The 27,917-nt window shown below is 43.5% G+C and overlaps 4 protein-coding genes and 1 pseudogene across 6 annotated transcripts; 1 reads left to right on the top strand and 4 right to left on the bottom strand.

The window, feature by feature from the left end:
- Positions 1-3,132: 3,132 nt before the first annotated feature.
- Positions 3,133-11,830, bottom strand: LOC128256367 (uncharacterized). The gene is made up of 5 exons (XM_052986668.1): positions 11,397-11,830; positions 10,935-11,330; positions 6,971-9,970; positions 4,193-4,440; positions 3,133-4,126 (listed from the first exon to the last, which is right to left on the bottom strand). The coding sequence occupies exons 1-5, from the start codon at positions 11,721-11,723 to the stop codon at positions 3,679-3,681; spliced, it is 4,419 nt and encodes a 1,472-aa protein (XP_052842628.1). The 5' UTR covers positions 11,724-11,830; the 3' UTR covers positions 3,133-3,678.
- A 2,192-nt stretch (positions 11,831-14,022) lies between these two features.
- On the bottom strand, positions 14,023-19,659 carry LOC128256362 (dosage compensation regulator). Of its 3 annotated transcripts, none has more exons than XM_052986661.1 (6): positions 19,481-19,659; positions 18,895-19,408; positions 18,574-18,636; positions 18,191-18,509; positions 16,915-17,605; positions 14,023-16,306 (listed from the first exon to the last, which is right to left on the bottom strand). In XM_052986661.1, exons 1-6 carry the CDS (start codon positions 19,554-19,556, stop codon positions 14,088-14,090), a joined length of 3,882 nt encoding a protein of 1,293 aa, XP_052842621.1. In that variant the 5' UTR covers positions 19,557-19,659; the 3' UTR covers positions 14,023-14,087. The 3 variants fall into 3 exon arrangements, with proteins under 3 accessions (XP_052842621.1, XP_052842622.1, XP_052842623.1); XM_052986662.1 differs by having other exon boundaries at positions 18,574-18,618; positions 19,481-19,654; XM_052986663.1 differs by lacking the exon at positions 18,574-18,636 and having other exon boundaries at positions 14,024-16,306; positions 19,481-19,653.
- A 1,894-nt stretch (positions 19,660-21,553) lies between these two features.
- On the bottom strand, positions 21,554-22,905 carry LOC128256361 (uncharacterized). Its single transcript, XM_052986660.1, is given in 5 exon segments — positions 21,554-22,120; positions 22,123-22,188; positions 22,259-22,517; positions 22,576-22,756; positions 22,813-22,905. Coding segments are annotated over 5 exon segments (786 nt in total). The 5' UTR covers positions 22,815-22,905; the 3' UTR covers positions 21,554-21,842.
- Positions 22,906-23,920: 1,015 nt separating this feature from the next.
- Positions 23,921-25,447, top strand: LOC128256381 (nedd8-activating enzyme E1 catalytic subunit-like). Its single transcript, XM_052986696.1, is given in 2 exon segments — positions 23,921-24,791; positions 24,794-25,447. Coding segments are annotated over 2 exon segments (1,350 nt in total). The 5' UTR covers positions 23,921-24,013; the 3' UTR covers positions 25,366-25,447.
- Positions 25,358-27,349, bottom strand: LOC128256382 (enoyl-[acyl-carrier-protein] reductase, mitochondrial-like; annotated as a pseudogene).
- Positions 27,350-27,917: the final 568 nt, after the last annotated feature.

Genomic DNA, 27,917 nt, shown 5'->3' with positions numbered 1-27,917 from the left:
AATCACATTAAAGAATTTGTAAAAGTTTTGGATGGTCAAGTTCAGAACTAATTACAAATTATTTGGTTGTCGAGTGTCTCAGTGTCCACAAATTAGAGAATAAGATAATTCTAACGGGGATTTAAATCGGCATTGCAGTTTGCATAATGCGTTGGACGCAATCAATTTTAAGAACTCGATGTGTTGTTTTAGAAAGGGAGCTTTTCACTAAATTTGAAAATCACACTGAAATTATAGGTTTTGCCGATGCCGAATTTTTTGAAGTTAGGGAAAGGGTGACGTTAAATAGCAGACAGAGTTATTTACCTTAACTTGGAAGTAAGTGCTCTATGTACCGAAAATGTATCGACATTTGATGAAAAACAGGCAGTTCAAGAAGGCGAATGCGTTGTGAAGAGATACGGTCACCTCAATTCCTCCAGTTAGATGTAAATTGTTTCAAAGGAAAGGTGCGTTGGTTTTTCCGCAGAATGCCAGTCCAACAGCCACCTCCAACAGAGCTAAAGGGTTGCTGAGGCTAATACATGCTGATGTCTGTGGTCCGTTTCTCACACAATCGCTTACGGCATCAAAGTATTTTCTGACTTTCATTGATGTCAAGACGAGGAGGATTTTTGTAAACTTCCATGGCAGGAGGGGTGAAGTGCTGTTGAAATTCAAGGAGTTCAAGAGTCTTGTTCAATGGCGAACTAATAGCAAGCTGAAATGTCTTCGTTGTGACAACGGGGGAAAATTTGTCAAAAAGAAGTTGGATGACTTTTTCAGGCAAAACGCGATCGTTAGGATGGTTACTCTAGCTGCAAAACGGAGTTGCTGAAAGGGCTAACAGGGGACTAGTGGAATGGTTAAGATGCCTTCTAAGGCTATTTTCGAATTTTTTCGAAAACCGAAATGAATGGTGGCAACGGCTCCAGCAATACTGATGAAAACTACAGCTCTGGTAAGAGCTCCAATCAGTATGAGAGAGCATCAGAAAAAGGCGAAATTAAAGACGTCAAGGGTGAGGACGTTAAGGATCAGGACGAGGATGTAAAGGATGAGGATGTCAAAGTATTGAAATTACGGCTAGGGCCTGGTCGGCCAAAACTTTGCAGGACTGGAAAACCCAAAAAGCAGTTTAATGTCCTAGGGACTTTAGTATCAAAATACATTCTGATTCCAAAAATATACAGAACATCTATAAGTTCGTCAGGAAGGGCATGGAATTCAAAACTCGATAGTGTCCTGGTTAAGCTCAGCTTAGTTGCGTGTGAGAACAAGCCGTGCCTTTACAAGCTAAATGGAAATGGTAACATCTTACTAATTCTTGTTTATGTAGACGATATTCTATTAGCCTGTCAGTCAAAAGATGACCGGGTCACGATTTAATCAACCATCTCGAAGTCTTTCGAATGCTTGTACAAGAGACCGCTGAACCTCTTCTTGAGATGGCTGATAGAGCGTAAGGGAGAGCTGGGAGAAATTTCCTTGGGTCACTCGCAGTATGTAGGGGATTTACTGCAAGCACACGGCATTGAATATTGCAGACAGGTGGCTACTCCTTTGTGTGTAATTTTTCAGGCTGTTTGCACAAGTGAGCAGTGCAAGAAGGTTGATCCAACATTATATTAATCTTATTTTAAAACGCTAAGATGGCTTGCTCTTACCAGACGAACATTGCAATGGCATTAAGCTATCTCAAGGATGGACATAAAGCTGCACTACACTACAGTGCGCTCAACCTTTCCTGGAAGTCTGCCTGGATGTCCGATTTCTTTGTGTTCCGAGGCGGAATACATGGCTAAATTTGATTGCAAGGTATGATGTGGCGACTCATAACTGTATGGCGATAATTTGTGTGCCCAAGCATTAGATCAAAACACAGTGACTTATTTTAGAACAAACTATGAGACAAAAACGACTGAATGCGAACTCGCAAGGGTTACAGGGACGAGTCGGCGTCACTGAATTTATGGTAGACGCAGCTAGGCGACAAATCCCAGCGGTAGCTGTAATCCTAGCCGGCGAAAAGACAGCCGCCATCGGGACCTAGCCTAGCCTGGTGATACCGCAGTATCACAGTTCAGTAATTCACCAAGATCGACGGTATTCCTAGCCGACCTGCAAAAAGGCTTTTAAAAAGACAATTCGCGACAGCAAGCGAAAATGCTTTCTCGAACTCTGCCGAACTCGATCCCTGGGGCAGCGCTTAGAGGATAGTGGTATAAAAAAACATTCCAGGAATAGTCTAAGGGGGCCAACAGCTACAGGAGTATCGTTGATATTGGGTTTCCACTATAAAAGAACTGCCCTTTGTCTTTAACCACACCTATCTTGAAGGCTAGAAGAGAAATTCGGACGATTGCCACGAAAGTGAAAGTTTCCAAGACCACCAGCCGCCACCGCGAATTGAGCCCTTTTACGCATGAAAAGCCACCGGGGCCCAAAAAAAGAGTTGACTATTACCTACCAACAAGGCCCTCTTTCTCCCTGCAAGCAATTAGACTAGGAAACTGTCGCCTATCGCCAAATAGTCACTTCTTAGGTGAAATCAAAAGCAAAAACTAGGAATGGTCGGCAGATCGACAATCAGTTGTTTTATGAAACATGGCTTGTAAAGGAGTGGTTTGGGACCATAGTAAAAATGGGTTTCCATTGAAAAGTATTATGAAATTGTAAACTTCGCTGCAATTTCTGACTTTTGCAGCGCTAAAGTTTCAGATGTTCAGTACTCTTGCTGATCAAGTTCAGTTGTGGTTTGACCTTGTTGAGCGCGATAAACGATTCGAAGAATGTATGATATACAATTCGAGCTGAAGTCAATTAATGTTAAATTTGTTAGTGTCCCATCCACTGTTTTCTGAACAATTGATTTGTTGATGCGGCTACTTGTCTAATGACTGCGAAGGAATTTTGGTCCTTCGAGCCAAATGTTTAAGAGGATATCAGAAATATCACGAATTATTATTGGTCATTAAGCCTGAGTTTTGCTCTGATGGGAGCGCAAAACAACAAATTATGTTAGCGGCTCCAAAGCTGTCCCCTAGGTTACCTGAACGATACAACTCTTATAAACTAATCACCCTTCGCAAAATGAAAATATTAGCCTTTCTGTTGTTCTTTTTTATTACCACTTGCATGAATACATGCGGTTTCGTTAAAATGTGTGGAAAGTTCACAAGAAGGAGGGCAGAGTAACCTGCAAGATGAAGCTTGGAATGTTTACTTTAGTTTTCCTGTTGGGTTTAATTCTGAGGAATGACAGCTTAAGGCGATGTCGGATTCCCTTGCGGTAATGCAATTTGATATTGATCTGAAGGATTGATATGGATAAATTAGAATAAAAATAGTAATGGTTACATTTTCTTCCCCAACAACCTCACTGCCTTCAGATCAGCCGGGCTATAAGGCTACCTTTAATGAACATTATTGAATTCTGAGGTGTCCAATGCCATCTCAGTCATCTCGTCGTTTCCCCAAGAGAGGCCACGACTTCGTATGCCAACTCTTTGGTGCTGGAGTTGGCTAATTCTCCGATGGCGCTAGCTGTTTTGAACTTGCTCTTTTTTATACTTATTAAAACTGTTAATGTGGAAACAAGATTATATAAACCAGTATTCTTAATGCTCATTATTATAATACATGTTATTTAACACTAAAAATAGGAGAGAAAATTGCAGACAAAAAAAATAGCAAAAGTTATTTTTGCAGTATCATATTAAACTTGCTGATGGCCTCTCCAACATATTTTTCCTTCTCGACGAGTTCATATTTAAGCTGAGTACGCAACTGTTGAAGGTTTGGCATAGTCCGACAGTCGCGAACATTCAGCAAAGTTCGAAAGATGTTCTCCCACATTTGCCGCTGAAAGTAACGCGGAACGGTAGTTTTTGGCATCCAAACAGTGCTCGAAGCTCGTTGCGCCACCTCCATGTATCGACCAAAAAGCAACACGTGCATGACGCTCACCAAGCCATACAAATCAAGCTGGTATGTCCACGGGCGCTGGGTTCGCATCTCAATGCACTTGAACAGATCGTCTTGATGGACATAATTAAATGTCTGATTATTTGGAAAAAGCTTCATATCAATGGACACTCCAAAGTCAATCAGTTGCAGGCTCAGTTCGTTTGGATCCGCACATAACCTGAAAAAAATGGAATAAATGAATTCCGCAATAAAATGTTAGAAATTGTTCGCTAACTGTGCTTACGGTCTCATGAGCAGAAAGTTATCCGGCTTAATGTCGGCATGAATGATTCCCATGGCGTGCAAATGATCCACAATATCGAGCATTTGGCAGCTCAGATGCATTACCACATACTCGTCCAAATTTCTGCTGGTGACACTCTTAAACTTATTGCAAACACCAATTAGGGAACCGTAGTCTGAAAACTCAGAGATGTATACACTGGAATTGTTTCCTACCAGCGCATAATCAATATGTGAGTAGGCTGGAATCTGTAAATATTTTGGTTCGGAATTTTATTTTACAAATTCATTATTTAAATGGTTAAAGTAAAAAAAAACAAGATAGGAAGCATTACTTGCGTATATACACTGAAGATATGATGACTTGCAGCTTTATTATTCGATAGTTCCTATGGCAGCTATATGATATCGTTTTCCGATTTTAATAAAATTAAAAGGGTAACTTAGAATTGTCAAATTATTAATAAGTCACAAAGAATTCTTAAAAAATTAGAAAGGTTAGGAAACAGCAAAGTTATAATTTTTTTCATTTATTTTTCCGATTGTTCCTATGGGAGATATGCTATAGTCGTCCGATCCGGCTCTTTCCGACTTATATACTACCTGCAATAGAAAGACAACTTTTGGGAAAGATAGCTTTAAAAATGAGAGACAAGTTTGCGTAGAAACGGACGGACTGACGGACGGACAGACGGACATGGCTAGAACGACTCTCCTAGTGATGCTGATCAAGAATATATATACTTTATAGGGTCGGAAACGACTCCTTCATTGCTTGCAACTTCTGACTGAAATTATAATACTCTCCGCAAAGGTATAATAAATGCTCTTTATAATAACCTTTTTTTCTGAGACACTTTGCTTTAAAGAATCTAATGAATTAAAACAAGAAAATCTCTTATTTTGTTTTCCTTTTTTTTCGCGATTGTTCCTATTTTACAGCTCCCTTTAGTCGTCCGATCCGCCTCGTACCGACTAATATACTACCTGCAACAGAGAACTCTTGGGAGAAAATAGTTTGCGTAGAAACGGGCGGACGGACAGACAGATATGGCTAGATCGACTCTCCTAGCGATGGTGTTGAAGAAAACATAAACATTTTTAGGGTCGGAAAAATCTAATAAAAAAATAACAAATAATGAAAACAAATATCTAATTAAAAATAATACAATTAATATCTAATAAACTAAAAAATCCAGCTAAATATAGTTTTAAATATTTTTTAATCCGAAATAGGAACAAATAGAGTGATGTAAATTCTAAAAAAAATTTAAGTTGATCCCTTTGAAGATATGTTTTTTATAGGCACTTTAAGATTGAAAAAATATATGTAAAACATAGATTCAAGCCGGGTACTTTTTTAAATTGCGGTGGTGTTTGTCAGTGTTTGTCAGCAAAAAAATCCAATTATATGGGCTACATAATTAACGAGGAGGAACGCTGAAGTCGAGTTCCCCGACTATTAGACACCCGTCACTCAGCTAACAAATTTCAAAATAAAGATTCCCACAGAAAATAATCGGGTTGTAGCTGACGCCAGCTGCTGAACTATCTTTTCCAGAGCACACACGAACAGTATAAAACCGCTGTCCGCACACACTCATTGACAAGTTTCCCCGTGCAAATTACTCACACAAATTAAGTGCTCTCTGCTGCTCTTGATGCACGAACTCCATTTCTCAAATATGCAGTGACGTCAAAACAAAATATAACAATAACATTTAAAATAAAAGCTCGATTTTTGTGTCTACCGATAGATATAAACGAAACACACACATAGCCTAATAGCTTAGGCTCAGAGTGATTTTGCTATTTGTTAATTTGTTTTTAAACATATACGCAAGTTTATCATAAGTTTAATGTTTGCAAGAATATTAAATTTTTTAAATAGCTGCAAGGCTATATGAACTTCGGCATGCCGAAGTTTGCTTCCTTTCTTGTCATTTTTTTATTTTAATACATTGACTTATTATTATTTTTCTGTTTTGTGCTAAGGAATGCTAATTTATAAACTAGAAAAAAAACATACATAAAAAAAAATCATTAAAAATAAAACAAACAAAATTAAAAAAAAAAACTAAAAATAAAAACAAACAGAACATACATAATAAAAGCATACAAAAAAAAACTTAAAACCTAATAATTTGCAATAAAAAAATTTTGAAAATCGTGGGTCCTCATCGAAAATTAACGCTGAAAATTTTGCTTTCCATTCGGTTGTATGAGCGTTACGCATCTTAGTGTATTATAAAGTCTTTGGTATAAATATGTAGCTGCGTTTGCAATAGTCTATGTAAACATCTTTCGACGCCCATAGACTTACACCAAAAACCATGTTGCCCTGTGTTATTGCTTTCCAGTTTTTTGCTAAATCAAGAGTTAAGGAAATTTCTAAATTTTCTAAGACAAAGCTAAACTAAAACAAAATAAATCGTTCCAGCAAAAGAAAGAAGATGCAATACAAAAAAAGTACGGAAAATGTTCTTATTTTCCATGAAGTATAAGTGAAAAAGAAAAGCTAGCTCGAATTTCTTTGAAAAAACACACCTAACTTTCACAGTGCCAAGCAACACAGCCATTGACGGGTATTGAATTAGAATCCGCCATGAAACGCAGGTCCTAGCACTGGATCTCTTTATATTACACAAGCTTAAAAATGTAACAAGAAAAACATAGAAATTGTAATATTTACTGTGAATAATTTCATTTGTACCATTTCTGTGTCAAATCCTCAAGAAACTTCGCCCGTATTATAACTAGATGTTATTTTTAAGCTCACCATTTGCTCACTGGTTAAACGGCTGTGAACCTCCAGGCATATATAGAACTCCCAGTAGTTGGTCGGTCGTTCCTGCTTGAGGGCCACCTTCTTGCCGGATTTGAGATGCCGTCCTTCATAAACCGAACCGTATGCTCCCTTTCCTATCATTTTGGACACCTCAAACTTCTCGTTGAGCACCTCCAGCTGGGAATTGGGATGCAGGCGCTTAACATGACCCACTAGGTGGCAGTGGGGCAGCTTTTCGATGTACATGGAGAAGTCTATTGATTCCAGTAGCGAGCTAATTAGCTCAACGTTAAAAGGGTTCCTGTTGGGGTCGGCCACTGTTTCGTTCAGCACGGACTGGTCTAAACTGGTTTTGGGGTGAACAAACCGCTCCCGCGGAGGAGTTTCTACATCAGACCGCGACCAGGAACGGTGCGACTGCTTTGGGGTTACCGGTGTTGTCTTGTAGTATATACTTAGCTCCGCGTTCTCATCTTCTTCTACAGGAAGAATTAACTTTGCAGGCGGTGGTAGCAGCGTGGAATTTTTGATCATACTAATGTTGGTAGCAAACATCTCAGTGGCTGCGTTGAGCTCAAAAAATTCATCGGCTTGTTTCGCACCACCTGATTTATCATTTGATTCTGTCATGGAATTGCTAGAAAACTTGGGCACCGACGCAGTGCTTGCGGGATTAGTTGTGATGAACGGAGGTGGTAGCTCTGAAGGACAGCGGCTTATTTCTATGCAATCCTTCATGAACGAGGCAATCATGTGGGGTTGGCCAACAGTATCTTGCTTGTTCTCTGTATCCTTTGTTTCTGACGGCTGCGTTTCTGACAGCGTGCAGTCCAAGGCAAGACCGGAGGCCAGCGAAGTTACCTTTTTTGAAGCGGTAACCTCTTTCTGCGACTCGTCAAGAAAGATTTCGAATTTGTTTTCCATGACTTCCGTTGTTGGCTTAGGCACAGTCCCAGGCTGTGTCTCGGGCACAAAAGAAAGATCGGTCATGATGGAATCCTCCAGCTTGCTGACAGTAAGTGCCGATCCCGGTTTACTTGTGTCCAACGCAAATGAGTTCTTTGCACCCTGTGTGCATTTCATCGACATAAAAGGATCGGTAGTGGTCTGTTCGCATAAGCGCTTTATAGAGCCAAAAGTCGTTACCTTTGGCGGTGTCTTCCCGAAAAATCCACACAAATCGTTTTCGTCTTCTTGAGTAGGAAGTTCTGGTTGCGTTGAAAATGGTCCATCAGCCACTGAGCGGTGAAGCAAAGAAACCTGTGACAGATGGGTGGGCATTCGTGGCAGCGTTTCGGTTTTCTCATCCTGGAAGAAGGCAAGAGGCCTAGGAATCGTTTCTGTCTTATCCTCCTGAAAGTGCATGGACTTAAGCATCGGCAGGCTAGGGGCATTGGGTTCCCATAACTCGCGGCGGGAAAAGTTATCGCCACCATGTTTCTCCGTCTCCACGACGGCCGCGGATAAACCAGGTATTCGCTGCAGGCGCATTTGTCCGGGAGTGCACTCTTCATTTTTGCTTGCAAGCTTCGAAACAGTGTTGGATCCCGGCGAAGACGAAGTGGTAATGGTAGACTTGGTGGTAGCGCAGCTAGTCGCCATGCTTTGAGTGCCATGCTCAGAGGTCTCCAGTATGGTGGATAGCTGCTTTCGCAGAGGAGACTCGGCAGCGGGTACAGGAGCTGGCTCCTCCGGTGGTGGTAGTTCTCTAAGCAAATTTCCAAATTGGCGTGCCGGTGCTTGCTTTTGTGTGCCTTTGGGCGTGCTAACGGCTTGAGATTTTATGAACATGTTGAACATTTGTGTGGAGCACGTCTCATCCCCGTCAAAAAAAGGTCCGATGTCTGATGGCTTAGTTTTTGGCGTTGGCAGCGAGCTTTCTGAATCTTCATAGATCTCTATTTTGCGAACAGGAGGAGCCGGCACCGCAAAGTGATCTGGCGATGCAATTGAATCTTCAAATATTTTAATATTTGGCTCCACTTTCTGCTCGGATACAACTGGCAACTGAGCTGCAACAGCTGTCTGGGGTAACGCAAGTGGGGCAGGAGCTGTTTCCTCTTCGACCATCGCAACTTCTTCCTCCTCCTTCTCGTTCTCCTCCTGCACCGAGGAAATCCGGTGCGGAATCATGGATTTTCTGGAGGAAGAGGGGAAAAAACTTTTGCGGCGTGGCATTTTATTCCCGGGCAAGCAGACGGTCTCCTCCATATCAAAGTCGCCATGAACAGTGACATTCCTCTTTTGCCACCATTTGGCTGCCAGCAGCTCCTCTGATTGGTACTCCTGCTGCTCCTCGTCGTTGTAGAGCTTGTCGAAAACGACCTGAATGCCAGGCACCTGCGGGGGTTTCCAAAACTTGTCTAGCTCGTCGCTCGGTTGCGGCGTGGAAGATTTTGCAAAATTCGGATAGCAACGGACTCCTCTAAGCTCTCGTCCAGTGCCCCACCACTTGTCGTTGCGGTGTACAAATTGATGCTGTGGTTTGTGGCGTTTTAAATGGACATAAGCACGGAACTCCTCAGGCGAGAATTCAAGGTTTGGGCGCGGATAAAGCAGGCACTTATGGTAGCAAGGTATTCCATTTGCGTTTGAACCGTCCTCAATGGTAACAGGCGTCACCCAGACCTCCTGAGGCTTGTTCTTGGCCACAAAGTTTGGAGGAAATCTGAAGGGCTGATCGAGCCGGCGCTCGTAGTTGGTTATGGGTGGGTTCGCATGTTCATCGACGTGTATGTCAAAACCCAGGTCCGGCGCGGCATTAGTGCCAAAGATCTTCCCGTGCTTATGGCGCTTCACATGCGCCTTGTTCCAAGCCACCGGTTCCTTGATATTTTCCTGTCCGCGAGCCGCATCAATGATCGAGCGCAGACTTGGCTTTCCTTCCGACTCGGACCAAGGCGGCGGGATATTCGCTTCAGCGTTTTCGTCGTTAAACACCTCCACGTTGCGACCGGCATTGCGTATACCGCTGGAGCTTGGAGCATCTATCTAAAGTTGAGATGAAAATTTGTTTTAGAATTAACAAGTTCGGAAGTTATCTTCGGCAAGCCGAAGTATTAACACCAAGCAGTAAAGAGATGGATCCGAAATGCTATAAATCCCTATAGTCGTCGATTTCAAACTTAATCTGTGACATAAGAAAAGACGATTGGGAAAGTTTCAAGAGTACAGCCTTTTTAAACTGAGCTGCCTTATATCTGTCAGACTTACCAAACAGTTCTATACTAATTATTTGCGCAGTGTAAAAGCTAGAGTCATGAAACATTCAATCTTATCTTTTAATGTATACCCTAAAAAGGTACAAATCTTGCCGATTGGACGAATATATTCAATACTTGTCCGGAAATGTCTCCTTTACTTTAATTTATTTTTTTGGAATTGCCAAACTGTGGAGGTATTAACTTTACACATACCAATGTAAACTTTGCAATAAGAACGAGAACAAAAATACTTCAACAAAAACCGCATAAAATAAAAATTTACTTGCAACAAATTCTCGACAGCAAGGAAAAAACGCTGGTCAAGTGCACCGACTTTTAGATACCCGCTAGCCAATTGTAAAATAAAAATTAAAATTCTGGTCTAAATCCGTTGTAGTACTTGTGGGGTATACGAAAAACAAATTGGAGTCGTTAAACTCAAAAATAAAGAAGATTTTAGGGGGAATCACAAGGACAGTGCTAAACTGGTGAATATTACACCTGGTGGCAATATGAAAATAATATAATACCTACAACATAGCATTTCGGATGAATGTAATGATTATTTCAATCATTTTGCAATTAGTTATTTGAATAATTATTGCAATAAATTTGGGAACTGATTATTTACCATTTTTGGACAGCCAATACATATATTTTCTACTTATTGGTATAACTGCGTATATACATACAAAGGTAAGTGATAGCAAATAGATAGGTTCCCAAAAGGGTCACAGATTAGTAACACCCACCTGGACCAATCCTGGCAAGCCGCTCTTAACCGCGGCCCCGGTGCGTACACTTCCGACTGTAATGATGTTGGTGTCCCGCTGACGGCGACCGTGCAGCGACTGCAGCGCCAGCCGCCGCTCGTTCAGCTCTTGATTGACCGCGTTGGCCTCCTCGCCAGTGGTGTAGAGCATGCGCTGGCCCACCGTATAGCCAAAGTGCTGGTGCGCCTCCCTTAGCTCCTCCAGCGGCTCGGCGCGACACTCGAGGCCCAGGCGGAAAATCTCGTCGGCCTTGCGCATGTTGCCGCTTAGGTCATAGCTGTAGGCCCAGGCAATGTAAAAGTCGGCCAGCATGGTTCCGATCCCGTTGTTGTACATCTGCTGGTAGAACTCGATCTGATCCTTCTGCTTCTCCATCTGCCAAACGACGCGGTAAGCTGGGTGAGTGAGCTGATCTTTTCTTAAAATACCTCTTGCACTTACGAATTTGATGAAGAGCCTGATGAGCCGCTTGTCCTGTCGGTAGCGTTCGTCTTCCTCGAATTTGGTAAGGCACTGGTGAAGGGCCGCCTGCAGACCGGAGCCACTGCCCCCTGCCGGATAGCTCTGCTCGATCCAGCAGATGTACTTGTACCATGGTTCCAGTGGATCCTCACCAGCGTATGAGCGCACCTCCTCCTCCATTTGCTTGCGATGCGCCAGCAGCTCCTGGCTGTGGGCAGAGTCCTGGCTGAGCGAGGCCTGCAGTATGCTCACGTTGCGACCACTGGCTAGCGGCTGGATGTTCTCCTTTGCGTTGTCAAAGTCCATCTCGGTATCCTTATGCACCCAAAATCGTGAAAAGGTATATTTTGGTAGGAAACAATTAAACAAACTAACTGTTCGACAGTTCGCGCCGAAGGGAATGCTAGAGATGATAGGAAGAATAGTCACGCTTTTGCCGATACTTCCAGTTCCCGTTCTATCGATAGCCCGTTGCAAAACTTGATTACACTATAAAGCCTAGTACTCAGATCGACGAAAACCGTTCGCCTATGAGAGAGAGCGAGGGGCAAATAGCCGGCGAACACTTTTCGACAGTGCCTTTTTGCACGTCGGTACTCAGATCGACGGAAAAAAATACAAGAAATGTGCAGAGCGTTGCCAGACGTCTGGTATGAACTCTCGATGAATGTTTGTCAGGCCCTGGCGAAAAGAATACAAATTTAAACTTTGGTGTTGTTGGACTTGAACTTGCAAGCGAAATGGAGGGAAAAACCACAAAAAATACGAATAAACCGCATATCTGCCACCATTTCAATACCAAATTTAACTCTGGCGTCTTTTATATTTAACTTCTTTGATTTTGTTTCCTCAAATTAATTTGTTTGTCAATAAGCCCAGCTGATTGACAGTATGACCGAGGCACACGAACTCAGCTGAGCTCTAAATACTTCGGTCTCACTAGAAATAATAAAGTTTTTTACTGTCGAAACTGTTCGTCGATCTCAGTACTAGGCTTATAGGGTATTTCCACAGAGACCCATCCACCTTCCACCATCCGTTGAAGGGATGGTCCATAAGGCTTTGCCGTTCCAAAAACATCCCAGTTAGTCCGCCGTGCTCTGTGGAAACCAGAGTTTCACTTTATTCAAAAATCCCAACGGTTTTTCAGGGATGAACTGAGTGCAAAGAGGGCTGCACCGCAGAAACATCGCCTAACTATCGCATAAATTAGTCCGTCAAAGTCTTTCAAATTTTAACGGCGGACTAACTGGAAAATTTTGGGAACGGCAAAACCTTATCCGTTCAACGAGTTGATGAATGGCAAATGTATCTCTGTGGAAAAGCTATAACCTGACTTTTCAGTAATTCAACAAAATTTAAGCAGTCTCTGGGTTGCTAAAATTTCAGACAGTTGAATTTGTATGTAGCAGCTGACAGAATTTCAGCAATTATTAGAGATAATTAATACCAAATAAGCGTTGAGACCAATTTTAAGAATTATTTATTCAAGAAGCTATACAGAACATATAAAGATTTCGTTCAAGTCTTATCAAATGTACATAGTATTTAATCGAAGAATTAAGCAGAATACAGTTTATTGACAAATTGGCGCTTTCCAAAAAAAAAATGGTTTTTTAGTAAAATTTCGTTCTTAAATTGCTTTTAAAAAATGTTTCATTAATTACATTAAAATATATTTAGGAAAATAAAAATACATAATAATATACATAATATTCTAACAGTATATAACCCCTTAAGCTGTATAAGAAAAAAGTTAAACTTAGCTTCTCCATAGCCAGCTACAACGAAAAAGGTACAGGTTGCAAGTCAATATTTCTTCGAGAACCAGAAGTTCTTGTTGAGAAACAAAATTATTATGAGAATATGATCAGGCTTTGCTTAAGGGACGTACCGTGACAAGACCAATAAACACTGTTTCTAAACCCAAATATTCGATATTTCGATACTGGAGTGGCCGACCCAGCTCTATAACGGTGAGTGGCGCCGAGAATCGAAAGTTTAGTTTGATGGGTCGTGGAAAAAATGGAAATGGACTCGCAAACTATATACATCGACTCGGACACCGAATCCGACCGCACTATCATATTTGATGTTAAGGAGCCAAGAATCATATCAAACGTTTCCAAGTTACACAGAATTAGGAACTGCCAAAATCGAGCTCTTGTTTAATAACCGACGACAACTCAGCAGGGTGAAGTCGAAATTCATGAGCAATTTTGTGGCCATCAAGGAGGCGTCAGAGAAGCTGCACATCTTGGTGAAGTGGAACCTCAGCTTTTGACTTTCGCCAACGCATCAGCCCAGACGAGCATGAGCCACATCTGCAACATCTACAAGCGCTGGAAAGCCGGCATCCAGAACTTGCACTCCCAGCACGACCGAATCGTCACCGCCGTCCGGGGAAAGAAGCCAGGAACGAAGGGTGCGGATGCACAGCTGGCGGAAGTTTGCTTGAAGCCTGCGCGAATCTGGGACCTAGACGGACTGACCGCTACGTACTTCTGCGACATTGACTGCCAACTGGCGCACATGGACCCGTAAAACACTTTCGGATGCTTTCAAATGTCTTTCATTTTTATAAACCTATTTCAAAATATGATAAGATACATACATAGTCCCTATTATTTGGTTAGAAGAAATTAATTGAAAATTGTCAGACTAAATATGTTAATAGCGCCCCCAGCTGCCAGTTTGGTCGGGGCCTCCGTTGCCATTTCCAAAGTTTCCAAAGCCTCCTCCCGATCTTCGATTGTTCCCAAGGCCACCTTCTATATCCCCAAATCCACCTCCGATATTTCCAAAGCCTCGATTGTTGCCGTAGCCTCCTCTGTTATTTCCATATCCTCCTCCACCATATCCACGACCTCCCCCACTGCCGTAGGGGGGGTTTCCTCTGTTGCCATAACCTCTGGCAGCGAAACGTCCACCGCTGCCGCCTTCAAAGCGACCTCGTTTGGCCGGTCCACCGCCAGCACTGAACTGGCGTGACTGGTGTGGCAATATTCCCACATCGCGTTGCAGTCTGTAATCACCAGAGCGCTTGGCACAAAGGTCCTTTACCACCCTGACCAGCTTGGCGTAGGGCTCCTCCAAGTGGAGCACGTCGGCCGGGTTGTCGCAGGCGACGGTGATGAGATCTTCTAGGGCCGGTTTCAGGGCCCCTACTTTGGCAGCATGTTCCGGTTCCATTTCAAAGTTAACCCAGTTGTCCACGCGCACCATGTTGTTGGCGGTCAAGTCGATCTTGCGCGATCCGAAGAGCATCACCTGTAGAGGCGCGACCATCGACAGTTGCTTGCAGGATACAGCTCGCGTGCGGATCTTTTCGCCGAAGACAAAAAACGGATACGGAAAGGTCACGGCCAGGTTGCTACAGTTCACAGAAGTCTTGTGCAGCAGCGCCGCCTTTGACTCTGTAGTCAACACCTTGCGCTTCTCCTTGTGCACGCAAATGTTTGGGTAGAGACCCAGGCATAGAAGTGCCAGCGACACGTCCAGCACTGGGTCGTCTTGATCAGCGTCTGCGTGCACCTCGTGCGGTATCATGCACTCTTCAGGGAACCCGGCCTGCTGAAGCAGATCCAGCAACTGCTGCTTCGCATCCCACATTACGTTCATAGTCGACATCTGCAGACCCTTCCATTCGCAGAACCTAGCTTCCGCCTGCTCGCCGCGGTGCTTGGCGTTCTGCCATAGTTGCGAGGCCACAATCATGGCCACGTGGTCGGAACATTTGTTGCCACTCAGTGCCTTCTGATGATTAGCCAGTCTACGTTGCCCTATATCCAGCTGAAACACCTCGGAGAATGTGCTAGAGTAGGAGGCCATGCTGGCGACCAGATCGGCACAGCCGAACACCGCCCCCAGCACCATCATCTTGCCCAGCCTCGGCTCGATTGGGAGACGTGCCAGCAGGCGACCCAAAGGCGTTAGTTCATCGTTGACGTCCAGGCAGCGCATCTCGCGCAACAACACCTCCGCCTCGATAACAGCGTCTACTGGCGGTGGTTCCAGTGCCTTCGACAGGAAGTGGTGAATGGCGCCCAGCCGGAGCAATTTAATGGTGAGAGCCATCTCGTGCAGAGGCGTGCGGAACATCTCGGGCGTGAGGTTGTCCTCAAGTACCTCAAAACGGGCGCGTGAACAGAGCGTGAAGCAGAAGCCGGGACGGACTCGTCCGGCGCGTCCCTTGCGCTGCTCCAGGTTGGTCTTGCTGGCCCACACGGTGGCGTAGCTGGTTAGGTTGTTGTGCGAAGTAAAGAGCTTCATGCGCGCCTTGCAGATATCCACCACAAAAACAATATCGTCAATGGTTATCGAAGTCTCTGCGATGTTGGTAGAGAGGATGATCTTGGTGACGCCTTCCGGAACTGGCTCAAACACCTTGCGTTGATCGTCTCGCGGAATCTGCGAGTGGCACGGCAAAATGCGATACTGAGCTGAATTGCCGAAAGTATTCGTACTTTGCAGATACTTCATGAGTGCAAAAATCAGGTTCCAGCCGGGCAGAAATACCAAAATTGCGCCGGGAATGTTTTTTGACTTGATGTGCACCAGCAAAGACTCCAGCAGCTCGAAGCTAACGTCCGACTCGGAAAGCATGGCCATAGCGTTGCGCGTCTTCTGGGAGTACTTGTCCTCGCACACTTTGTTGAAATTGGTTTCCGCCTCTTCCTTGTTCTCTGTGAGCTGAAGCTGCTCCTCGTCTTCTGCCTCCTTGCGCTTCCGACGCGACTCCACCGACGGCACAAATTCTGTCATCTGGAGAATGTCCTCTAAGAAGAACTGTTGGACGGGGAAGGCCCTGCCGGGCACCTCTAGTACGGGACAGCCGCCAAAGTACTTAGAGAAGAGCGTCGTGTCGATGGTGGCCGACATAAGAATAACTGGAAAGGGAAATGGAAATATGTCCTGTTAGTTGCATGGTCGGCCAGTCGATGTTTATATACCCTTGAAGCTCGCACGATTTTAATAAAACTAAAATCTTAAATATGAAATATTTTACCGATACTAGTATATCTCAAAGAATGTTAAAAAACAAATTTGAAAAACCGCTGAGATGTAATTTATTTTTTTCAATTTTTGATTCCAGTAATATTATATAGTCGTCCAATTTTACAAAAATTAAAATTGTAAGTCTGAAATATCTAACTGTTAATATAACTTAAGAATATAAAAAAGAATTTTTAATTTTCCGATGGTTACTATGGGATCGTCCGATTCGGCTCAGAAATACAACTTTTGGGAACCAACTAAGTATGCACAAATTTAATTTAAAAGCCAGTTATTTATTTACTTGGTTGAATCAGGAACTCGAGGTTAATCAAGAAAAACACAACATTAATTGCAAAAAATTTACGATATTCTTAATTTGAAGTGTATTGTTTCTCGAAGAAGTCAAATTTCTAATGAAAGTATCTTTAGCAATCTTCTTGATAACCTATCCTTCTTAAAAAGATAACAAAAATAAAAAAAAAAGCAATTGTGACATTACCGTGCAGATCAGGGTAGGTGTCCACCATATCACGGAGAATGACCAGCAGAAAATCGCTGTTCACGTCTCTCTCGTGGATTTCGTCGACGATGATGTGCGAGACTCCCCGCAAGCCCGCCTCCAACTTGCGCAGCAATACGCCCACGGTGCAGAAGAGAATGGCCCCGTAGGGCCGAGGGAAAACAGACTCAAATCGCACAGAGTAGCCGATGGTGTCGCCCAATTGTTCACAACGCTCGCGGGCGACTCGTTCTGCCACAGAAATTGCCGAGATGCGGCGCGGCTGGGTCACGTAAATGTTGGCATAGCCACCTTGGCCGGAAGAGATGTAGTCGTCGAGAATGTACTGGGCTATTTGAGTGGTCTTTCCGCAGCCTGTGTTACCGCGAATGATCACAACTGGGTTCTCATTAATGGCGCTTAGAATCTCGGATCGCATGGCCGCAATGGGCAGCTTGTCGCGGAACTCAAGGAATTGACGATAGTTTTCGTCGTTCTGGCGGCGTTCTCGTAGCGAGCGCTCGAACTCCATCGACAGATCATCGATCGAGGCGGTTGCCAGTTCTCCTTCATCGATGTTGCAGGCGTGCCAGGTGTTCCAGTTTGGCTGCGGAGGTGCCCAGGGAATCACCGAGCTTTCTTGACGCTTCTCTCCCTCTTGTGGTATAGAGTCAATACGGTTTACGTTAACCTAAAAAAAAACATGAGTTACTTGGGATCATTTTAAGAGTACGTATGTATTTTGTTCAGTTTAGTGAGAAAATTAATGATAATATTATATCGGTGTAAAAAGGTATACTCTTCTAATTGGTGCTTAAAAAACTATTATGTAAAGCATATTTTAGGCGGATCAAATAATAAAAAAAAAATATTAAAAGTAGTTTCATTTGGCCATGATGCTTAAGAATTCGATGAATTGGAAATGATCAAAAACGTGGACAAACTCGGAGTGTACACAGCGAAATACTTTCATAAATGGTCAAAAATGTACACATTTGTAACAAAGTGTGTAACATTATGAAATAATACGAATTAAGTTTGGTGTTCGATATTGAATTACTTCAAAAAAATTATTTCTATGCCAATGCATTGTATACTTGATTTCCTTTCTGAAATATTACTATATACTATACAAGACTACAATACTTTATTAGAAACAGGAGCAGTCAAACTTCATAAAAACGAGCTAACCAATTCTGTCATTGTAAACCGATACACTGGGAAACCAGTTGTTAAAATCCTGTATGGTGTATTTAAATAATTCCGTATAACTTACAATTAGTGGAATGGGAGCGCCGTCCGGTTCGATTTTAATATTACGCGGATTGACGACTGGAAGATCAAGCACCTGGATCACCTCGTCTATGCTGTTGACCAGCTCAGGAGACAGCTTCACCGGGTAGGGCTTCAGCTCCTCGTCTTTCTTCTTCTTGAGAGTTCCGCTGAAAGGCTCGATGACCTTCAAATGGAAGAGCTGGCGCACTAGAGACAGGGCGCACGATTTGCTGGCCGACTTCTTGTTGGAGCCCGTCTCGCGGGCCGTCACCTTGCGTTTGAGCCCCGGCACGTAAATGGACAGCTCGGCCATAAAGCTCCTGGATTGAAAAGGCCTTTAGAGCTAGTTTCCAGCCAGAATGTGGGCCAAATTGCGGAACTTACCCTTGGGCTATATGGACCCCAGCCGGCTGACAGAGCGATGTGGTGCTAATGGGGAAGACGCAGCTGACAAGGCAGCGCTTAAATTGCTGCCACCTACGCCGCCTTTCATGAGAGTCCGTTTGCTTACAGGCCCCATGAAAGGTACCTGGACGTAATTTTAGTAGTTTGGAGTATCGTACCACGTCGCTCTGCTGGCTCAGCTACCCACAATTTACGCACAGTCCCCCAGGATTTCGTGCTGTATTCCAGGCATGGCCGTAGAACAAGTTTGGCCAAACCCGGAATACAGGCTCAAATAAAAAAAAAAAATGTAAGACATACCTAGCGTGGTCCGGGCCCACTGGGGTATACTTGTAATCGTCGCGAATATTGTTCGCTTGCTTGTACATATTCAGGCGATCCTTGGCGTTCTCTATGGTCCAGTTGCCGTGGATAGCAGCGTTAACATCGATGGACTCAGCCTCGTTCATGTCCTTCTGCTCCTGCACATGGTCAATGATGCTGAAGCGGCTACCATCGGGTCCGCCCGCGTGGTTCAATGGGCGGTAGGCCTCGCCCAGATCCTGTGGACCCGACTGACCACCAAACACGCGCTTCTGATTTCCACCGTCCGCGCCCTCGACCTGCGAACCGGCCCTGGGTCCCGCCCCTGCCGATGCTCCCACATCCGCCGGCACATCCTGGGCATTCAGCTTACCCACCCGCACCAGGTAGTTGACAAAATCACGACACGCGTTTTTCTCGGCATCCTTCTTGTTGGTGGAGTTTCCCACACCAATGTAGTTGTTCTGCTCTACTCGTACCTCGCATAAGAAGCGCTGACGGTTTTTCGGACCTGGGATTGCAGTGAATGGCATTAACTATTTGCAATATGCTAGCTGATAAAACGCATATTATAATCGCTTACCCGTTTGGCGAACGTCAAACTTTGGTTCAACACGCGACTTAGCGCAAAATTCATACAGAAATGATTTAATATCCATGTTCTGCTTTTCTCATTTAATGCGTACTCAAATTGAAACTTGGTAGCCTGATCGATAAAATTCTTTTTTTTTTTTTTGCTTTTTTTTTTTTTGGGTAAGAAAATAATGCCGAGAAAGGAACGTCCTAGCGCGTTTTAACAGGGCTTAGTTACACTAGGGTTGCGTCTGTGGCTAGACGCAGTTTTATTTATAGCCTGATTCCATTGGCGCATTAAAGCGCATTTAGCCTAATGCGCATTTATTTACACAGGAAATCCCATAAGGCTAAATGCCGCATTTAAAATAAATGCGATTTTTAAATGCGATTAAAAACCATTCGCCACGAACGTTTTTGGTAAAAATACCGGAAAATACCGATGTTGAACGATATTTTGTTCGTGCCACCACTACAACAGCTGTTTTCTATATGCAAGGTTGGCGCAATTTTTGATGTCTTTTGAATATAAAATCTATTTTGTATAAAAACTACTGAAAACTTAAGCGCACGCTGCAAGTTCTGCTCGCAGTACCACAATGCATTACTGCTGGATCTCTGGCATAAAATAACTCCCACACATACGGGGATCCTAGCCCTTTTTGAAAACAGTGGTAATCTCCATTGCAAACCCGTCATAACAACGTAATCAGCTTTTCTTACATGTCGTCCAAGTTGACAAATGCCTAGGACGCATTATAGATGTCCTGATGAGCATTACAGAGTTTAGTAAACTCACTCATGTTCATTAATTTTGATTAATTTCTTTTGGATTTGCCAAAATGCAAAAGTAAACAAACCCAGATCAGCTGCTCGTGCCACTGACATGTCGGAGTAGCATTAGCCACTAATGCGGCAATGGAATCAGGCTATTACAAAGGTTTTGTATAGGAAGATAGAGATGGGGAAAAGTGCGTGAAATTGCATCATTCTAGAAATTTTGGATTTTTACCGATGTTTACTCGATGATTACTAGATATATACTCGATATTTGGCATATCGATACACTTTCGTGGGGAAATTTCACCAATAAGGACCGAAAACAACTACACAAATAGCCAGATTACAGAAGATGGAGAATTTTTCTTGACAAATCCAGACAAAGAACAGTTGTTCAGCCTATTCTGTTTTATGCGTCTATTCCGAAATCGATATTGGTTACTTGAAGTCTAGAATTCCACCACAAACACCAGCGTGGTTTCCACTATTCACTATTTTGGTGTTTTCCGTTATACCCTGATGCCACTGCCACGTTTTTGGGATTTTGATAGGACATTGACTGTGCGTCAATGTTATGCACGGGAAAACCTTACGGACAATTTTTCAAAGAAATGGTGGATGGTGCTCTGTGGGTCTAGGCCATAAGGTATTGGCGCAAAAAAATTTAAATTGGTTTGGTGGCCAATTTGGAAAAAGGGACTGTTTTTAAATTTTTGCTATATAATTGTTTATAAAACAAATCCAGATTTGTTATTAAAAAATCTGCATTTGAAAAAAAGAAATTCAAATTCAACTCTGCCATTAAAACACCCATATGAAGCTAACCTTCCTTCGCCTTTTACAGAGCGTGTTCCAAAACGTGTTGATGAAACCTTCATAAAAGTACTAGAAGAGGAGTTTATAAATCATAGATAAACTAGATTTTATAACGCCAAGGGCTGAAATATCAATAAACTATGGCTAATTCACCATGGAAATGCTGCAGGCCCAAATTGTTGAATTCTAAGAAAACCTCTGATTGAAACTTTCTCCAGAGTTAGTAAGAGTTAAAATGAATAGATTAGGCTTTCTCTAAGCGACTGAATCTTTGAGTTGCTGAAACTCGGTCAGCTGTTCCATAAAAACTCAACTGGCTGAAATTTCTACATAGAGCCTGCTGAAAATGTTATTGAATTGCTGCAAAGCATGGGTACTCGCTCTTTCTTACTGCTCTGTGGGACTGGGCTATAAGACTCATTTTAAAATTCGTTGTTTTTTAGTAACTAAATATGTTTTGGTTAGCTTCTTTTAAAATTAAAATGTATTATATTTTGTTTAAGAAACGCTTTATTACCATATATTGGTAAATAAGTTGGTGTTTTAACGATATTTTACACATTGACCTGTCGATGCTCTCGAGTTGAATTACAATTAGGAGTGTATAACCCTCTGCTAGGGTACAATATTGCTACACGACTTGCTTGTTAAAAAGCGAGCAAAGCCGCTCAGGGCTTGCTAGTACTAATAGAAAGAAACAATATCTTGACAATGTAGCCTTATAACAAACCATGAGAGAAAAACGATACATTTTTCGGTAGTTTACAGGATTGGATCTATTCTGTGGATTCCATTTTGAGTACAAATTTCTCCATTATGGCATTAAGGCGCTTCCGTTCCTTTAACTGCTGCTGCATTAATTCTGATATCTGAGTACCCAGAGCTAATATGGAGGCAGTATTAGCTTCAGTTCGCTGGGCGTTTAGGCGTGTTTGTCTATTTAAATTGCGGAGTTCCTTTGCTATGTCCATGAGGACCGGAACTGCGCTGTCCTGTTCAATTTCCAAAGCGTCTTCCTCATCCAGCTTTCGTTTCGCAGTAGTTCTAGTAGTTCGTGGCTCCAGTTTACACCTGAACTTCTAATATTTATTGGGTTGCTACAATCTTCATCTTCTTCTTCGTCTTCATCAATCTCGTCTGCAAAAGGACTAGCGTTGGGAACAATGATCAATTTCAATTAATGTTTTCGTACCAATATCCGTTACAGTGGCTTCCTCGTTGTCAGTTTTTAAGCTTTGCAGAGAAAGGCTTTGAGGCCCTTCGATTTGGGTCTTGGGACGCGCTTCGACAATGGTGTCAGCCATGTCGTACAAGTCGCAAATCACGGCGACTGCATCCTCCAGAGGTGTGAGTGTATCTTGGTACAGCGATCCTTTGCCACTAGCCTTAGAGTCCTCTAGGCGGTTATTAGTTATCTTCTTACGAATGCAGCTTTTCCAATCCTTCCACACCTAAAAAACAGAAAATCAAAAAGACAGCCTAAAAAAAAAAAGATTTCGGAGCACCTACCCGCTTCCATTCGCAGGCCTCCTTGACAGGCGGACCAACGCTGTTGAGCTCCTTTGACAATCTCTTCCAGGCTGCTTCCGCCGCTTGCTTGTCGCCTTTGAGGTAATTTTTCGATATGATTGGATGTCGCTCCATAAAGGCAACGAATATTGCATCCTGCTGGGCGGTTCTGTGCTTACCCCTGTCCGAAATAAACAAATCAAATTGATAGTCTTTTTCACAGTTGGCTATACTTACATGTCTCAGAGTTCAAATTGCACCTACTCGAAGCTTGAGCAATAATCTTTTGGATTATTATTTTTCTGTTGTTCTGTTGATAATAGAGGTGGGGAATCATCGATGCCAATATCGATTGGGTGAGAACTTGGATGGTGGAGAACTTGGATTTTCCAATAGCCAATTCACTTTATATCGTATTTCCACAGAGATCCATCCACCTTCCACCATCCATTACACGGGTATGATATTACATTGTTCGCCTCATTCATTGACAAATTCATTGAAGCTCAGAGACAGAGAAAACTATATGGATACTGTTTGAGATTATTTTGGTTATAAAATCACGGTCACACTGCCTTTTTAACGTAAAATTCAAACTTTATGGTTTTGTTTATTATATTGTGTTTATCCCGCTAATTTGAACTCTTAAAGGTTTTCAGTTGTTACCTTTTAATGGTTAAAAATATTTCGTATACATATAAGCCTCGCTTTTTCATTTTGTTTTGTCGTCAACTCGAATAAATGAGCAAAATTTTACTTTTTAAATACGATTTTGCTCTTTGATGTATCAGCCCCGGTGGTATCGGTTCTGCAATTTTCCACATTCATTGTTCATTGTAATTGTCGTATAGTTAAACAAAAAATGAGCAATGAATGAGGCCAACAATGTAGTGTCATAAGCCCATATTTTAAAAGACATCGCTCTTGTCGAAAACTTTGACCTATTTGTTAGTTATCAGGACACCAAAATACATGGATCGTGAAAATTGAAAACGATCGGGCGTTGGGGCTTTCCGGAAGTGTAGCCGACCTTAGATGAACTTTCAAAGCTTTAGCCACTCACTGAAATACCAACATACCAATCAGCTTTTTAAGTGAATTTATTTAATCTATGCATTTCTATCAACTTTATTACCGTTCTCTTCTTCTTTTTTTCGGGTTTGTTAACTTTTTTAGGCTGATTAACTGCTTTTGCAAAAGCGGGTGCTGAGTGAATGAGTCTCAATAATTTTTCTGCAACAACATATTTAGCAACAGAGGGAGCTTGTGTGAATGGGTCGCAAGAACTCAACCGACAGTTGTGTGATGACGGTATTAAAATCTATCGTCTCTGATGTTTCGATACAGAGCCTCAACCAGTGTGCCAAAACGAATCGCCGTTTCTAACACTGTGGCTAGTGGAGGGGCAAGTTGCATTTTATTTGATTTGAACTCAAAAATGTCTGCCCACTCGCCCAATCCCACCCTGATCCTGCAGAGCAAGCGCTTCAATGGACTGCGCAACATCCTAGAGCGCGAAGGTCCCTTCTGCAAGGACGACTTTTCGGCCTCGCCAGACAATCTAGAGTTCCTGCAGACCAAGTGTCAGGTTCTGATCATCGGAGCCGGCGGACTGGGCTGCGAACTGCTAAAGGACCTAGCTCTGATAGGCTTCGGAAATCTGCACGTCATCGACATGGACACCATCGAGCTGTCCAACCTAAACCGCCAGTTCCTGTTCCGCCGAACGGATATTGGCGCATCAAAGGCCGAGTGCGCGGCGCGCTTCATCAACGGACGAGTGCCCTCTTGTCGGGTGACGCCACACTTTAAGAGAATTCAGGACTTTGACGAGACCTTCTACCAGCAGTTCCACATGGTCGTCTGCGGCCTGGACTCGATCGTGGCCCGTCGCTGGATCAATGGCATGCTGCTCTCCATGCTGCGCTACGAGGAAGACGGCACCTTAGATGCCAGCTCTATTGTGCCCATGATTGATGGTGGCACCGAAGGATTTAAGGGCAATGCCCGCGTCATCCTGCCTGGATTTACGGCCTGCATTGAGTGCACCTTGGACCTGTTCCCACCGCAGGTCAACTATCCACTATGCACAATTGCAAATACACCCCGGCTTCCGGAGCACTGCATTGAATACGTAAAGATCATACAGTGGGAGAAACAGAGTCCGTTTGGAGTGCCACTGGATGGCGACGACCCCCAGCATATTGGGTGGGTCTACGAAGGGCTCTGGAGCGAGCCAACGAGTTCAACATTACCGGTGTTACCTATCGCTTGGTCCAGGGAGTTGTCAAGCACATTATTCCCGCCGTGGCCAGTACCAATGCAGCCATAGCCGCTGCCTGTGCGTTGGAGATCTTTAAGTTGGCCACCAGCTGCTATGATAGCATGGCCAACTACCTGAACTTTAACGATCTGGACGGGATCTATACCTACACCTATGAGGCTGAGAAATCGGAGAGCTGCTTGGCCTGCAGCAACACGCCGCAGTCGCTGCCCATCGAGGATCCCAACACCACCACGCTAGAGGATGTCATCAAGCTGTTGTGCGACTCTCCGCGTTTTCAGCTCAAAAACCCGTCTCTTACCACTGTAATGAAGGATGGCAAACAGAAGACCCTGTACATGTCCACGGTAAAGAGCATTGAGAAGGCCACCCGCAAGAACCTGACGCAGTCTCTGGGCGAACTGGGACTGCAGGATGGCCAGCAGCTGACTGTTACCGATGTCACCTCCCCCTCCGCAATGACTCTGCAGCTCAAGTATCAGTCTAACGAGGTGGATATGGTCTGAGTTGTATCACATTAGACTACAATTTTAATACATAATTCATGTAAATTAAATGGCAGGCTTAGCCTCAAGGTTCGGAGCTAAATGCTCATGTTCAATATGTACTTCTTGCCTGTGAATCCTTTAAAGCTCAGTGCAGCAGCCGCAGCGTCTTTAAAGTTATCCAAAGGCACCATCTCATGCTTGGGGGCCACAAACTTTCCCTGCTCCATCAGATCGAATATGTTTTGAACATTTCCGATCGTTCGGCGGAACTGTAGTTCTCCTTGGACCAGCGCGTCATCCAAAAGCCCCTAAATGCAATGTCCTTGAAGATGAGGGGTCCGGTGGCCACGGTGACGGGCTCGCGAGACATCCCGCCATATGTGACCATCACGCCGCCGTTGTCAGGTGACGCGAAACCTCAGTGGCACTCTTACCGCCCACACAGTTGAAGGCCAGTCGGGGTTTCTTCAGCTTGCCAGACTTGAAAATGTCACTGGTGCGGATCTCGGTCTCGGTCAGGATCTCTGTGGCTCCTAGGCACTGCAGCATTTGCTTTAGTTCGGCAATCTCCGGCCGATCTCGGACAATGCCTATGCTATTGATGCCCCAGGCACGGCACAACTGATGCACTGCCTGGCCAACGGCGCTATTAGCTCCGTTCTGGATGACGGTGTCTCCAGGAGAGAGCTGCACAAAGTCCTTGAGCATGCGGTAGGCGGTGGGGGGATTCACCGTCGAGGTGGCTGCCTCCGCTAAACCCACTTTTTTGGATACCGCAGTAGCTGGTCCTTGTTGTAGATGGCATGCGTGGTCCAGGTGCCCAGACCGGTGGCCAGTGGAATGACATGCTGGCCTGCCTCCAAGCCGCTAACATTGTCGCCTACGCAGATGACCTCGGCCACACACTCGTTGCCTCCAACGGCTGGAAACTTTGGCTTCACTGGGTACTTGCCTGTATGCGATTTAATGGATATTTATTAGAACGGGGTTTAAAGACCTAATCCTATTACTGGTGTGCCGATAAGTGTTCTGCCTTCTTTGCAGTGGTAAAGCCTTAATTTGGCTAGTCATGATAAGAGGATCTATGAATTAATCTAATTAGTTTGTCTTTTATTAATTTCATATTGAAAATTATTTTATAAATAACAAAATGGGAAATTAATTTTGCGGTTTAATGATGCTATGCCTTCTAAGAATATTTAATCCAGTTCGGACGTGCCGACAAAATTCGCCTTTATAAAAAACAGGAAGCCACTTCGGTAGCCCGAATTGTAAAGCCTTTAATCTATAGTAACCTACATATTAATAAAAACATATTTTTTATCATTTCTTTGGGCAGCAATACTATACTCTATAACTCTAGTTATGTATATCCATAATATGTCGATTGACAGTTACATTCTACATTTCCGATCAATAGTCAGATTTTTAAAAAATGTAATTGGTATTTCTCAAATTATACAATCTGTGTTGGGTATATGTTTAAAAACCACAAAGTTCTAAATTTGTTTTAACTAATTGTCGGTTGTTCCATTATTTTCTTCCGAATTACATATGTTCTTAAGTACTTGAAGGAAGTTTTTTCCGATTTCCGGATCTATAGTTCCAAAGTTCAGTTAATTTCATAAAGTTGAAATTATTCCTTTAAATGCATGTACAGGTGTCAATGTTGATAATAACACATATGTACATACATATGTATGTACCTTGAGCTAGACTTACCCTGGATAGTGTTCATGTCCGCTGGGTTAATGGGTGCCGCCAAGATTTTGACTAGCACCTGGTTGTCCTTAGGATCGGGAAGAGTGTCCTCCACCAGCTGCAAAACATCTTGTGGCTCGCCATCGTTGAGTATACTTTAGGGACTTGGCCACCACTGACATGTGGCGGCTCCATATGGCGGGGCGGCGGATTCCACATACAACACTACGGGGCAACATTAAAAGCTGGAGGTTTGGTTTTTAAGAATAATGTACGGAAAATTGTTATGCAGGTAAGTGTGACCGTTTCAGCCAGTAAGCTACATTTAGGCGATTTCGGTTTTTGGTATTTTAGCATAACAACAAACGGCCCGCCGTGTTTTCGCTAAATTTCAGGTGTCTCAGATCGATTTTTTTAAACCAAAACCTCAAGAAATACTCAAAAAACTAAATAACCTCTGGCAAAATGGACGCGGTAAGCATTCGAAAGCGGTAAATAATAGCTGTATTCTTTTTATCAAGCAAAGGATTTTTGCAGTTTACAAGACGAGGTGGAGTCCCTAGAAGCCATTCTGATGGACGATGTTCGCATCAACGCACGCCAGGTAGGCAAGAGAGCTTTATTTAATAATACTGAAATACTGAAATACTCGTATCCCAAAAAGCGGCGAGGTGGAGCAGAATTGAGACCACGGTGCTACCTTGACCGGCGAGGAGGAGGAGCAGCAGTACGTGTGCGTCACCTTGCAGGTGCAGCCGACGACCAGGATATCCGGAGGAGAGTCCCACATTCAAGCTGCTGCGTCCGCGTGGGTTGGACGATGCACGGTTGGAGGCCATCCGCAGCGCCTGCAATGCCAAGATCAAGGA

This window comes from Drosophila gunungcola (assembly GCF_025200985.1).
Source record: "Drosophila gunungcola strain Sukarami chromosome 2R unlocalized genomic scaffold, Dgunungcola_SK_2 000017F, whole genome shotgun sequence".
Taxonomy (NCBI): domain Eukaryota; kingdom Metazoa; phylum Arthropoda; class Insecta; order Diptera; family Drosophilidae; genus Drosophila; species Drosophila gunungcola.
Note: the sequence above shows the minus strand (reverse complement) of the source record. Positions and strands in the feature narration are given on the sequence as shown.